Here is a 14707-nt window from a genome sequence, read left to right as displayed (position 1 = left end):
AGTCTACACTTTTTTCTCCGATACAATTTATATTCATATCGCCTAAAATAACGAATTTTTTATTAAATTCAATGACTTTTTCGAGCACAAGTTCAAGGTGGGTCAGAAAATCTTTCGTAGGAATTAAATTAGTTCTGTATAGGCAAATTACAATAATATTAAAATCTAGTAGGTAAACTGCTGATAGTTCACATACCAGCTCTTTTGATAATTCTACAATTTCGGGTATGTTTACGGCTTTAATATTATTTTTGACGTAAAGACATGACCCACCGTGAAGTGATTGTTTACGGCAATATGACGATACCAATAAGTATTTGTCTATGTTAATGGAATTTAGATTTACATCAGACAACCAATGTTCCGTCACTGCTAACACGTCGCATTTTAAGTCAGTATCAAGTAACACTTCCAACTTATCTGTTTTGTTGTTGAGCGATTGGACATTCTGATGGCATACAACAATTAGCGCACTCGATGCATCCTGTTTGTGTGTTGTGGTCGCACGCGCAGCCACGCAGTCACTGAGCCGCGGGCGCAGGCCGGTCGGTGGAGGGACCCCGCTCGGAGCGGGGATGGGCGCGAAACCAGTCAGTAAAACGTATGCCGTTCGGCCACGAAGTCGGCGACTTTAATCGCTCGTACATGCTTTCGGGGAATCCAATAACAAAAGCAGCGTGCCGATCGGTCTTTATAACTCTTTTTTCGACAGTATATTCCTTGGAATCCTGAATCGTATTTAGGAAGGTCAAAACTTGCTCAGTAGTAGTGTCCGGGTGAAAGTTCCAGGCTTGTATATATTTCACTCGCTCTGCTGACTGCAGAGTAGTCTGTACGTTGCCGACTCCAATAACCACGCTTGATTTATTTTTCCGCGTTTTGCGACGGGAAACTTGCCACTTCTCGCCGTTGTCGTCGTCCTCGATCTCTGGCGACTGGTCATCGGTAGATTGTGATGTCAGTGGTATGCTATCTTTGAGCGGGGCTGAGTCGGGTTGGTTTTGTGGCCCAACATGAGGTTTTACCGATGCAGTTGATGCCGCGGTCTGCTTTCTCGCGGGTCCAGTGGGCGGGGTTGTTGTCTTTTTCGCACATACTACTGGTGCCTTCGGTTTTTGAGATGGCAGATTCTTATTGATAACATTTGTCTTGCCTGCTCGTTCGGCTGCTCGTCGGGCGCGATCGGTGACAGTCGTAGGTATTGGTGCTAAGCTCTTCCTACTCATTGTACTTGCCGATATTTCTTCGCCACTTTTATCCAATGCCGGTTCCGCTAACGCACACATCGACGTGTTGACTGTATGGACACTGGAAAAAAATTCGTCAAGTACCTCCTTTTGGCTTTCGATGAGCTTTTGTTGAGCACGAATTTTCTCATTTTGCTCCAAAATCAGGGACGTTTGCACTGCGATTTTTTCTGCTAACGCGTCAAATTTCTTTTTCGCTTCGTCTAGTACACTTTTACAGTCGGTTTTGGCCATTTTACGGGAATATCCAATAAAAACGGCCAAGAGCTTTTTATCACGTCTTATTCGTAGCGAGCACAAGTGCGGAAAAGAGAAAGTTCCAAACGAGTGCCGATAAATTAAATCGACATCGACACGAGTCACATCGGACTTCGCATTTTGAGGAAACTGCAGGAAGCGCGTAGAGTCACGGCGCATGCGGCATGGTGTTTATCAACTTCTAGCTCATTTTAAACTGGACAAGTCAAAGTCATAGCTTAACTACGAAATAAGAAAATTACTATGACATCTACATGGCTTAAGTCCTTGAGTATTTACATCGCATCTCCGGATCTTCAGTACCGCGTGGATCTCGCCTTTCGACTTATCGCATTTAGGCGATTCTACTATTCGAAAGAAAAACACCTATCTGTGTTTCCACATGAGTGCAATCCAGGTCTCTTCAAAGCAAGAGTGAATAGGTATCTCATAGGTAAGCGTGCTCCACCGTAGACCGCATCATCACTTACCATCAGGTGTGATCGTGGTCAAACGTCTACCTATTCATACTAAAAAAAAAACCTTCCAGTTGAGTTAAAAAACTTTCGAAACCATGGAGTCACCTTCAGTACGCATATCTCCGAGCATGTCTTCTAACAGTAGCATACACTTCCCGCCGGCGGCTAGGAGGAACTCTTCGGGGCACAGGAGGGTGTAGGCTTGCATTATGTACACTATTATGCGGAGATGCTCTGAAGTTTGTTCTGTAACAAATAATTACACACTTTACCAAGTATAGGGCACAGGTTTTAAACAACGATTGTGCCTAGTGAATCCTCGTGATAGTCAGGTGCCGCTCCACGGAGCTTTATTATATATCTTACCAAGTATACTATAATTTGAAGTGAATTTCACCACTCCCTTTCTTCTCGTGGGTGTCGTAGAAGTCGACAGTGGGATATGGGTTAAATTGTGGCGTAGGCGAGAGGCTGGCAACCTGTCACTGCAATGTCACAATTTTCGTTTTCTTTCAACCCCTTTTTGCCAAGAGTGGCACTGAAACTTGAGTAGTTCATGTGCTCTGCCTACCCCTTTATGGGATACAGACGTGATTGTATGTGTGATTGTATGAGCCCATTTAGATGGTACGAGAACTCGCATACGAGTTTCATTACATTGCGGTATTTGATGGCTGTGCAAAATTGTATGTAACTTAAACAGCCCGCAATGTAACTAAAATCGCATGCGAGTTTGCACGCCGTCTAAATCAGGCCTATGTATTACCAAGTACACTATATGACACAAGTTTTTAGTAATATGGAGCGTGACTGAAACCTCGTGGTTATCAGCTGCTGCTCTGTTGGCGAATAATTTTAGAGCGATAGAAGGTATCTTTTAAGAGATTTGTATACTTTCTCTTACCAATCTAGAACAGGTTTTCAGCAAAGATCGTGTCTAGTGAATCCTCGTGATAGTCAGCTGCCGCTCTGTGGAGTATTAATATATCTTACCAAATATATGACACAGATTTTCAGCAAGCACTATGACCGTATGAAACCTCGTAAAGGTCTGCATTGGATGTTATAAAGAAACCTTTGGTTTGTTCTTATTTTTAGCCGTAGTATGAAACCTCGCGATAATCAGCTACCGCTCCGTTGGTGGATAGAGTTCTAGAGCGAGAGTAGGTTTTAAAAGTTGTAAACTTTTTCTTACCAAGTATAGGGCAAAGGTTCTCAGCAAGCTGCAGTGTGGCCGCGTCGGCCACGTGAGAAGTTTCTAGAACGGCGAGCCAGAGGTCCAGCGCATCTTCTAGAAGATACACGTGCGCTGGCTCGGAGAGTTTGGTGGAGTCGTTGACTACGTTGAGGATCCAGGGTCGAATGTTGGGCGGGCACTCGCCTATGGCCTGGGAAAGAAATGAGTTTTTATTACTATGTCAGTCAACACGTACAATTAGCATTTAGAGTAAGAAGTTTGGCATTTAGAGAATATCGTCTGTTTATAAGAGGTAAAGAGACAATTGACTCTAAATGTTAACATTGTTTTTATTTATTAGAGAAAAGATAAAGTGAACACGTACAATTAGCATTTAGAGTAAGAAGTTTGGCATTTAGAGAATATCGTCTGTTTATAAGAGGTAAAGAGACAATTGACTCTAAATGTTAACATTGTTTTTATTTATTAGAGAAAAGATAAAGTGTGTAACAGTGTGTCACCGGCAACTGTCTCTGACAGACTACTCACTTTGAGTAGGTTGACGGAGGCTGCTAGTGCGGCCGCTCGCAGCATGTCGTGGTTGTGTGCGTGCGTCCACAGCTGCGGCAGGTAGGAGAGTCACCGGCTACTGTCTCTGATGGACTACTCACTTTGAGTAGGTTGACGGAGGCGGCTAGCGCGGCCGCTCGCAGCATGTCGTGGTTGTGTGCGTGCGTCCACAGCTGCGGCAGGTAGGAGAGTCACCGGCTACTGTCTCTGATGGACTACTCACTTTGAGTAGGTTGACGGAGGCGGCTAGCGCGGCCGCTCGCAGCATGTCGTGGTTGTGTGCGTGCGTCCACAGCTGCGGCAGGTAGGAGAGTCACCGGCTACTGTCTCTGATGGACTACTCACTTTGAGTAGGTTGACGGAGGCTGCTAGTGCGGCCGCTCGCAGCATGTCGTGGTTGTGTGCGTGCGTCCACAGCTGCGGCAGGTAGGAGAGTCACCGGCTACTGTCTCTGATGGACTACTCACTTTGAGTAGGTTGACGGAGGCTGCTAGGGCAGCTGCTCGCAGCATGTCGTGGTTGTGTGCGTGCGTCCACAGCTGCGGCAGGTAGGAGAGTCACCGGCTACTGTCTCTGATGGACTACTCACTTTGAGTAGGTTGACGGAGGCGGCTAGCGCGGCCGCTCGCAGCATGTCGTGGTTGTGTGCGTGCGTCCACAGCTGCGGCAGGTAGGAGAGTCACCGGCTACTGTCTCTGATGGACTACTCACTTTGAGTAGGTTGACGGAGGCTGCTAGGGCAGCTGCTCGCAGCATGTCGTGGTTGTGTGCGTGCGTCCACAGCTGCGGCAGGTAGGAGAGTCACCGGCTACTGTCTCTGATGGACTACTCACTTTGAGTAGGTTGACGGAGGCGGCTAGCGCGGCCGCTCGCAGCATGTCGTGGTTGTGTGCGTGCGTCCACAGCTGCGGCAGGTAGGAGAGTCACCGGCTACTGTCTCTGATGGACTACTCACTTTGAGTAGGTTGACGGAGGCTGCTAGGGCAGCTGCTCGCAGCATGTCGTGGTTGTGTGCGTGCGTCCACAGCTGCGGCAGGTAGGAGAGTCACCGGCTACTGTCTCTGATGGACTACTCACTTTGAGTAGGTTGACGGAGGCGGCTAGCGCGGCCGCTCGCAGCATGTCGTGGTTGTGTGCGTGCGTCCACAGCTGCGGCAGGTAGGAGAGTCACCGGCTACTGTCTCTGATGGACTACTCACTTTGAGTAGGTTGACGTAGGCGGCTAGCGCGGCCGCTCGCAGCATGTCGTGGTTGTGTGCGTGCGTCCACAGCTGCGGCAGGTAGGAGAGTCACCGGCTACTGTCTCTGATGGACTACTCACTTTGAGTAGGTTGACGGAGGCGGCTAGCGCGGCCGCTCGCAGCATGTCGTGGTTGTGTGCGTGCGTCCACAGCTGCGGCAGGTAGGAGAGTCACCGGCTACTGTCTCTGATGGACTACTCACTTTGAGTAGGTTGACGGAGGCGGCTAGCGCGGCCGCTCGCAGCATGTCGTGGTTGTGTGCGTGCGTCCACAGCTGCGGCAGGTAGGAGAGTCACCGGCTACTGTCTCTGATGGACTACTCACTTTGAGTAGGTTGACGGAGGCGGCTAGCGCGGCCGCTCGCAGCATGTCGTGGTTGTGTGCGTGCGTCCACAGCTGCGGCAGGTAGGAGAGTCACCGGCTACTGTCTCTGATGGACTACTCACTTTGAGTAGGTTGACGGAGGCGGCTAGCGCGGCCGCTCGCAGCATGTCGTGGTTGTGTGCGTGCGTCCACAGCTGCGGCAGGTAGGAGAGTCACCGGCTACTGTCTCTGATGGACTACTCACTTTGAGTAGGTTGACGGAGGCGGCTAGCGCGGCCGCTCGCAGCATGTCGTGGTTGTGTGCGTGCGTCCACAGCTGCGGCAGGTAGGAGAGTCACCGGCTACTGTCTCTGATGGACTACTCACTTTGAGTAGGTTGACGGAGGCGGCTAGCGCGGCCGCTCGCAGCATGTCGTGGTTGTGTGCGTGCGTCCACAGCTGCGGCAGGTAGGAGAGTCACCGGCTACTGTCTCTGATGGACTACTCACTTTGAGTAGGTTGACGGAGGCGGCTAGCGCGGCCGCTCGCAGCATGTCGTGGTTGTGTGCGTGCGTCCACAGCTGCGGCAGGTAGGAGAGTCACCGGCTACTGTCTCTGATGGACTACTCACTTTGAGTAGGTTGACGGAGGCGGCTAGCGCGGCCGCTCGCAGCATGTCGTGGTTGTGTGCGTGCGTCCACAGCTGCGGCAGGTAGGAGAGTCACCGGCTACTGTCTCTGATGGACTACTCACTTTGAGTAGGTTGACGGAGGCGGCTAGCGCGGCCCCTCGCAGCATGTCGTGGTTGTGTGCGTGCGTCCACAGCTGCGGCAGGTAGGAGAGTCACCGGCTACTGTCTCTGATGGACTACTCACTTTGAGTAGGTTGACGGAGGCGGCTAGCGCGGCCGCTCGCAGCATGTCGTGGTTGTGTGCGTGCGTCCACAGCTGCGGCAGGTAGGAGAGTCACCGGCTACTGTCTCTGATGGACTACTCACTTTGAGTAGGTTGACGGAGGCGGCTAGCGCGGCCGCTCGCAGCATGTCGTGGTTGTGTGCGTGCGTCCACAGCTGCGGCAGGTAGGAGAGTCACCGGCTACTGTCTCTGATGGACTACTCACTTTGAGTAGGTTGACGGAGGCGGCTAGCGCGGCCGCTCGCAGCATGTCGTGGTTGTGTGCGTGCGTCCACAGCTGCGGCAGGTAGGAGAGTCACCGGCTACTGTCTCTGATGGACTACTCACTTTGAGTAGGTTGACGGAGGCGGCTAGCGCGGCCGCTCGCAGCATGTCGTGGTTGTGTGCGTGCGTCCACAGCTGCGGCAGGTAGGAGAGTCACCGGCTACTGTCTCTGATGGACTACTCACTTTGAGTAGGTTGACGGAGGCGGCTAGCGCGGCCGCTCGCAGCATGTCGTGGTTGTGTGCGTGCGTCCACAGCTGCGGCAGGTAGGAGAGTCACCGGCTACTGTCTCTGATGGACTACTCACTTTGAGTAGGTTGACGGAGGCGGCTAGCGCGGCCGCTCGCAGCATGTCGTGGTTGTGTGCGTGCGTCCACAGCTGCGGCAGGTAGGAGAGTCACCGGCTACTGTCTCTGATGGACTACTCACTTTGAGTAGGTTGACGGAGGCTGCTAGGGCAGCTGCTCGCAGCATGTCGTGGTTGTGTGCGTGCGTCCACAGCTGCGGCAGGTAGGAGAGTCACCGGCTACTGTCTCTGATGGACTACTCACTTTGAGTAGGTTGACGGAGGCTGCTAGGGCAGCTGCTCGCAGCATGTCGTGGTTGTGTGCGTGCGTCCACAGCTGCGGCAGGTAGGAGAGTCACCGGCTACTGTCTCTGATGGACTACTCACTTTGAGTAGGTTGACGGAGGCGGCTAGCGCGGCCGCTCGCAGCATGTCGTGGTTGTGTGCGTGCGTCCACAGCTGCGGCAGGTAGGAGAGTCACCGGCTACTGTCTCTGATGGACTACTCACTTTGAGTAGGTTGACGGAGGCTGCTAGGGCAGCTGCTCGCAGCATGTCGTGGTTGTGTGCGTGCGTCCACAGCTGCGGCAGGTAGGAGAGTCACCGGCTACTGTCTCTGATGGACTACTCACTTTGAGTAGGTTGACGGAGGCTGCTAGGGCAGCTGCTCGCAGCATGTCGTGGTTGTGTGCGTGCGTCCACGGGATCCTTTTAATTTACCGAAGATTTTTTTGTCGAATTTCATTTCCCAAACGAATTTTGCCAACTACACGTTTGTCAACTCAATCTTTCCCATAATAATATTTGACAACGTTAAAATCCGTCAAATGATAATTTCCCAAACTGTTATAATGCAACTTTTATAACCCCAACTGTTAATTTCGCAAATGTTTCACTTTGACTAGAAAAGTTTGCTCAACTTTACTTTCGTCAAATTAATTACTGGACTAAATTATTTAGTCAAATAATTTGTTTAGTAAAAAAAATTTTCCTTAAAAACACACCATGCAAAACCACTTTTTGACAAGTGTTTTAATAACATGATTGTTTTCATTTACCGAATTTCATTTCCCAAACAGATTTTAACAACTACTTACACGTTTGCTTCCCACAAACACTTTTGACGAAAATACCATAATTATGACGAGTCAAATAATCTTTAAAAACCTAAACATAGCCTAAAAACCTAAAAGTAGGTTTAGGTTAGGTTGGAACTGCGACCCCCACACAAAATGTTGCTAAAAAAGTAGGTTTAGGTTAGGTTGGAACTGCGACCCCCACACAAAATGTTGCTAAAAAAAGTAGGTTTAGGTTAGGTTGGAACTGCGACCCCCAAACAAAATATTGCTAAGAAAGTAGGTTTAGGTTAGGTTGGAACTGCGACCCCCACACAAAATGTTGCTAAAAAAGAAGGTTTAGGTTAGGTTGGAACTGCGACCCCCACACAAAATGTTGCTAAAAAAGTAGGTTTAGGTTAGGTTGGAACTGCGACCCCCACACAAAATGTTGCTAAAAAAGTAGGTTTAGGTTAGGTTGGAACTGCGACCCCCACACAAAATGTTGCTAAATAAGTAGGTTTAGGTTAGGTTGGAACTGCGACCCCCACACAAAATGTTGCTAAAAAAGTAGGTTTAGGTTAGGTTGGAACTGCGACCCCCACACAAAATGTTGCTAAATAAGTAGGTAGAACTGCGACCCCCACACAAAACTTTGCTAAGAAAGTAGGTTTAGGTTAGGTTCGAACTGCGACCCCCACACAAAACTGTTGCTAAGAAAGTAGGTTTAGGTTAGGTTAGAACTGCGACCCCCACACAAAATGTTGCTAAAAAAGTAGGTTTAGGTTAGGTTAGAACTGCGACCCCCACACAAAACTGTAGCGAAGAAAGTAGGTTTAGGTTAGGTTAGAACTGCGACCCCCACACAAAACTGTTGCTAAGAAAGTAGGTTTAGGTTAGGTTAAAACTGCGACCCCCACACAAAATGTTGCTAAGAAAGTAGGTTTAGGTTAGGTTAGAACTGCGACCCCCACACAAAATGTTACTAAAAAAGTAGGTTTATTTCGAATACATTAAGATTTGGTAATATAAAACAATGTCAAAGTAAATGTTGTTTATTTATATTTTTGTCAACTACTCGGTTTGAGTAAACAAAGTTTGTTAAAATAAAAAATACCCAAGAAATGTTTTACCAAATGTTAGATTTGGCTTTTTTTCTGTTGGGATAATATTGGTTGGCAATTAATCATTTTGATTAATTGAAGTTTGGTAAAATGAACATTGCCAAAGTAAGGAAATGTCTAAATATTTATTTGGATATCATTATTTTGGCAAATATGTATATGTCATACGATAAGTTGGGAAATGATGAGTTGCCTTTTAAATTTTTGGGATACATTGTTTGGGATGTGAAAATCTGGCAAATAACTTTCGGTAATACATTAGTAACCCTGCGTCCACAGCTGCGGCAGGTAGGAGAGTCACCGGCTACTGTCTCTGATGGACTACTCACTTTGAGTAGGTTGACGGAGGCGGCTAGCGCGGCCGCTCGCAGCATGTCGTGGTTGTGTGCGTGCGTCCACAGCTGCGGCAGGTAGGAGAGTCACCGGCTACTGTCTCTGATGGACTACTCACTTTGAGTAGGTTGACGGAGGCTGCTAGGGCAGCTGCTCGCAGCATGTCGTGGTTGTGTGCGTGCGTCCACAGCTGCGGCAGGTAGGAGAGTCACCGGCTACTGTCTCTGATGGACTACTCACTTTGAGTAGGTTGACGGAGGCTGCTAGGCGCGCAGCATGTCTGCTCGCAGCATGTCGTGGTTGTGTGCGTGCGTCCACAGCTGCGGCAGTCTCTGATGGACTACTCACTTTGAGTAGAGTCACGCGGCTCGCAGCATGTCTGTCTGCGGCAGGTGAGTCACCGGCTACTGTCTCTGATGGACTACTCACTTTGAGTAGGTTGACGGAGGCTGCTAGGTTGCAGGCTGCTGCTCGCAGCATGTCGTGGTTGTGTGCGTGCGTCCACAGCTGCGGCAGGTAGGAGAGTCACCGGCTACTGTCTCTGATGGACTACTCACTTTGAGTAGGTTGACGGAGGCTGCTGCTCGCAGCAGCGCGGCCGCTCGCAGCATGTCGTGGTTGTGTGCGTGCGTCCACAGCTGCGGCAGGTAGGAGAGTCACCGGCTACTGTCTCTGATGGACTACTCACTTTGAGTAGGTTGACGGAGGCTGCTAGCGCGGCCGCTCGCAGCATGTCGTGGTTGTGTGCGTGCGTCCACAGCTGCGGCAGGTAGGAGAGTCACCGGCTACTGTCTCTGATGGACTACTCACTTTGAGTAGGTTGACGGAGGCTGCTAGGGCAGCTGCTCGCAGCATGTCGTGGTTGTGTGCGTGCGTCCACAGCTGCGGCAGGTAGGAGAGTCACCGGCTACTGTCTCTGATGGACTACTCACTTTGAGTAGGTTGACGGAGGCTGCTAGCGCGGCCGCTCGCAGCATGTCGTGGTTGTGTGCGTGCGTCCACAGCTGCGGCAGGTAGGAGAGTCACCGGCTACTGTCTCTGATGGACTACTCACTTTGAGTAGGTTGACGGAGGCTGCTAGCGCGGCCGCTCGCAGCATGTCGTGGTTGTGTGCGTGCGTCCACAGCTGCGGCAGGTAGGAGAGTCACCGGCTACTGTCTCTGATGGACTACTCACTTTGAGTAGGTTGACGGAGGCTGCTAGCGCGGCCGCTCGCAGCATGTCGTGGTTGTGTGCGTGCGCGTCCACAGCTGCGGCAGGTAGGAGAGTCACCGGCTACTGTCTCTGATGGACTACTCACTTTGAGTAGGTTGACGGAGCTCGCAGCATAGCGCGGCCGCTCGCAGCATGTCACTTTGAGTAGGTGGTTGTCGCAGCATGTCGTGGTTGTGTGCGTGCTAGGGAATGCTCCCGGGAATTCCCGGTACCAAAAGTACCGGGAAATCCCGGGATTTTTGAACTCTTTGGGTACCGGTACTGATGTTATAAAATCCCGGTTCTTCGGTACTTTTCGGTACTGAAAAATGGACAAAGATTACAAACTAAAACGCATTTAATCACTTCAAAAATTTGAACGTAAACGACGGAATATCCATTGAATGCTGTACAAATGTTATGAAAATAGTTTCAAACGCGTTAGACTCGTCCCGCTCGGTATTCATCGGCTATGATCGGGATATCGGCGTCGGTTATACTTAGAGGGTAAACCAAACTAACTTTGCTAATGTTATAATTAGTTGAGGTCTATAATGATTTCTTGCACATGTCGTCCAGGTTTCGAAAGTATGCTTAGAACGCAGTCTGGTATGCTATAATTTTGGTCCTAATAGGCGATCGGAATAAAATTCTAACAATAGCCACCAACTTCTACAAAACCCTTTACTCCGAATCTCCCACACACCCACAGCCTGTGCCTGATTTAGAAGAAAGCTTCCAACATCAACATCGCATTTGTCGATTACTCTAAAGCTTTCGACAGCCTTCATCACAATTCCATTTTCACATCTTTACGCAATCCCAGTTACATTCAGCTCATAACCACCATTTATCAAAATAGTACAGCCGCCATAAAACTACAGTCCTCCGGTTCCTCATTTTCTATTCAAAAAGGAGTCAAGTAAGGAGATCCGTTATCGCCAAAACTGTTTACCAGCACACTTGAACAAGTCTTCCAGAAGCTTATACCAAGTTGGGAAGATCGGGGCCTTATCGTCGGGAATATAAGGCTAATCTTCGATTTGCCGACGATATTGGTCTGTTCTCCTCAACTGCCTCCGAACTACGATCAATGCTTCAAGACCTCAGTGACGCAAGTCTCGAGGTTGAACTTCAGATGAACATGTCGAAAACCAAGTTCATGACCAATAATAGTACCGCATGTAGGATTGAGATAAACGGAGAATCAGTTGCGTATGTCCATCTACTTGGACCAACTAATTTCTTTCCAGGCGCGACAAGAGAAAGAAGTCGAAAGACGGACTGAAAACGCCTGGAGAAGCTATTGGTCCATAAAACATCTCATGAAAGGCGATTTGCCACTGTCACTTAAGCGAAAACTCATGGACATGGGACACCACGCTGCGCTCCAAAACAAAAATAGTCGATGTAGTTCGAAAAGCGGCAAAGCTGAAGTGGGACTGGGCCGGTCATGTCTGCCGAATGCCGAATGAGCTATGGGCCAAGATTACCACAGAGTGGCAGCCCAGGCCAAAACGGGGACCCGGCAGACCACGTATGCGATGGCGGAACAAGTTGGACTCCTTTATGAAAGAATGGCCGAGGACTGCACAAAACCGGGAGGAATGGAAAAAGCGGGGGCAAGCCTTTGCCCAGCAGTGGGACATCGCAGGCTCTTAATAATAATAAAACACAATGAGATGTTTGTTACACCATACTCTTGAACGTAGCCTCCCGAACATGGTCGCCGCTTGGCCAATACGTATCCAACAATCTCTGCAACGACTTCCATTTTATGTTTTATTCATAATTTTATAACAAATGTACTAGTAAACCCTCAGTACCGAAAAATACCGAAGAACCGGGATTTCCCGGTTCTTTCCCAGTACCGGAAATCTCAGTCCCGGTTCTGGGACTGGTACCGGTTCTGCATTCCCTAGTGCGTGCGTCCACAGCTGCGGCAGGTAGGAGAGTCACCGGCTACTGTCTCTGATGGACTACTCACTTTGAGTAGGTTGACGGAGGCTGCTAGCGCGGCCGCTCGCAGCATGTCGTGGTTGTGTGCGTGCGTCCACAGCTGCGGCAGGTAGGAGAGTCACCGGCTACTGTCTCTGATGGACTACTCACTTTGAGTAGGTTGACGGAGGCTGCTAGCGCGGCCGCTCGCAGCATGTCGTGGTTGTGTGCGTGCGTCCACAGCTGCGGCAGGTAGGAGAGTCACCGGCTACTGTCTCTGATGGACTACTCACTTTGAGTAGGTTGACGGAGGCTGCTAGCGCGGCCGCTCGCAGCATGTCGTGGTTGTGTGCGTGCGTCCACAGCTGCGGCAGGTAGGAGAGTCACCGGACTGTCTCTGATGGACTACTCACTTTGAGTAGGTTGACGGAGGCTGCTAGCGCGGCCGCTCGCAGCATGCGCGGCCGCTCGCAGCATGTCGTGGTTGTGTGCGTGCGTCCACAGCTGCGGCAGGTAGGAGAGTCACCGGCTACTGTCTCTGATGGACTACTCACTTTGAGTAGGTTGACGGAGGCTGCTAGCGCGGCCGCTCGCAGCATGTCGTGGTTGTGTGCGTGCGCGTCCACAGCTGCGGCAGGTTGACGGAGAGTCACCGGCGTCCACACTGTCTCTGATGGACTACTCACTTTGAGTAGGTTGACGGAGGCTGCTAGCGCGGCCGCTCGCAGCATGTCGTGGTTGTGTGCGTGCGTCCACAGCTGCGGCAGTCACCGGCTGCTGATGGACTACTCACTTTGAGTAGGTTGACGGAGAGCGCGGCCGCTCACGTGGTTGTGTGCGGCTACTCACCGGTACTGTCTCTGATGGACTACTCACTTTGAGTAGGTTGACGGAGGCGGCTAGCGCGGCCGCTCGCAGCATGTCGTGGTTGTGTGCGTGCGTCCACAGCTGCGGCAGGTAGGAGAGTCACCGGCTACTGTCTCTGATGGACTACTCACTTTGAGTAGGTTGACGGAGGCGGCTAGCGCGGCCGCTCGCAGCATGTCGTGGTTGTGTGCGTGCGTCCACAGCTGCGGCAGGTAGGAGAGTCACCGGCTACTGTCTCTGATGGACTACTCACTTTGAGTAGGTTGACGGAGGCGGCTAGCGCGGCCGCTCGCAGCATGTCGTGGTTGTGTGCGTGCGTCCACAGCTGCGGCAGGTAGGAGAGTCACCGGCTACTGTCTCTGATGGACTACTCACTTTGAGTAGGTTGACGGAGGCGGCTAGCGCGGCCGCTCGCAGCATGTCGTGGTTGTGTGCGTGCGTCCACAGCTGCGGCAGGTAGGAGAGTCACCGGCTACTGTCTCTGATGGACTACTCACTTTGAGTAGGTTGACGGAGGCGGCTAGCGCGGCCGCTCGCAGCATGTCGTGGTTGTGTGCGTGCGTCCACAGCTGCGGCAGGTAGGAGAGTCACCGGCTACTGTCTCTGATGGACTACTCACTTTGAGTAGGTTGACGGAGGCGGCTAGCGCGGCCGCTCGCAGCATGTCGTGGTTGTGTGCGTGCGTCCACAGCTGCGGCAGGTAGGAGAGTCACCGGCTACTGTCTCTGATGGACTACTCACTTTGAGTAGGTTGACGGAGGCGGCTAGCGCGGCCGCTCGCAGCATGTCGTGGTTGTGTGCGTGCGTCCACAGCTGCGGCAGGTAGGAGAGTCACCGGCTACTGTCTCTGATGGACTACTCACTTTGAGTAGGTTGACGGAGGCGGCTAGCGCGGCCGCTCGCAGCATGTCGTGGTTGTGTGCGTGCGTCCACAGCTGCGGCAGGTAGGAGAGTCACCGGCTACTGTCTCTGATGGACTACTCACTTTGAGTAGGTTGACGGAGGCGGCTAGCGCGGCCGCTCGCAGCATGTCGTGGTTGTGTGCGTGCGTCCACAGCTGCGGCAGGTAGGAGAGTCACCGGCTACTGTCTCTGATGGACTACTCACTTTGAGTAGGTTGACGGAGGCGGCTAGCGCGGCCGCTCGCAGCATGTCGTGGTTGTGTGCGTGCGTCCACAGCTGCGGCAGGTAGGAGAGTCACCGGCTACTGTCTCTGATGGACTACTCACTTTGAGTAGGTTGACGGAGGCGGCTAGCGCGGCCGCTCGCAGCATGTCGTGGTTGTGTGCGTGCGTCCACAGCTGCGGCAGGTAGGAGAGTCACCGGCTACTGTCTCTGATGGACTACTCACTTTGAGTAGGTTGACGGAGGCGGCTAGCGCGGCCGCTCGCAGCATGTCGTGGTTGTGTGCGTGCGTCCACAGCTGCGGCAGGTAGGAGAGTCACCGGCTACTGTCTCTGATGGACTACTCACTTTGAG

At 51.4% G+C, this 14707-nt stretch overlaps 1 protein-coding gene across 1 annotated transcript in view; it reads right to left on the bottom strand.

Moving 5' to 3' along the window:
• LOC125233739 (importin-11) overlaps positions 1-14707 on the bottom strand; it is a 73820-nt gene that overhangs the window by 27471 nt on the left and 31642 nt on the right. Inside the window, exons 12-13 of the mRNA XM_048139808.1 lie at positions 3159-3351; positions 2069-2209 (exon numbers count right to left, since the gene is read on the bottom strand). Of these exons, the coding sequence (XP_047995765.1) occupies positions 2069-2209; positions 3159-3351 (334 nt within the window). The remainder of the gene's footprint in view (positions 1-2068; positions 2210-3158; positions 3352-14707) is intronic.

This window comes from Leguminivora glycinivorella, chromosome 15, assembly GCF_023078275.1.
Source record: "Leguminivora glycinivorella isolate SPB_JAAS2020 chromosome 15, LegGlyc_1.1, whole genome shotgun sequence".
Classification (NCBI taxonomy): domain Eukaryota; kingdom Metazoa; phylum Arthropoda; class Insecta; order Lepidoptera; family Tortricidae; genus Leguminivora; species Leguminivora glycinivorella.
This window is presented reverse-complemented; position numbering and strand designations above follow the sequence as displayed.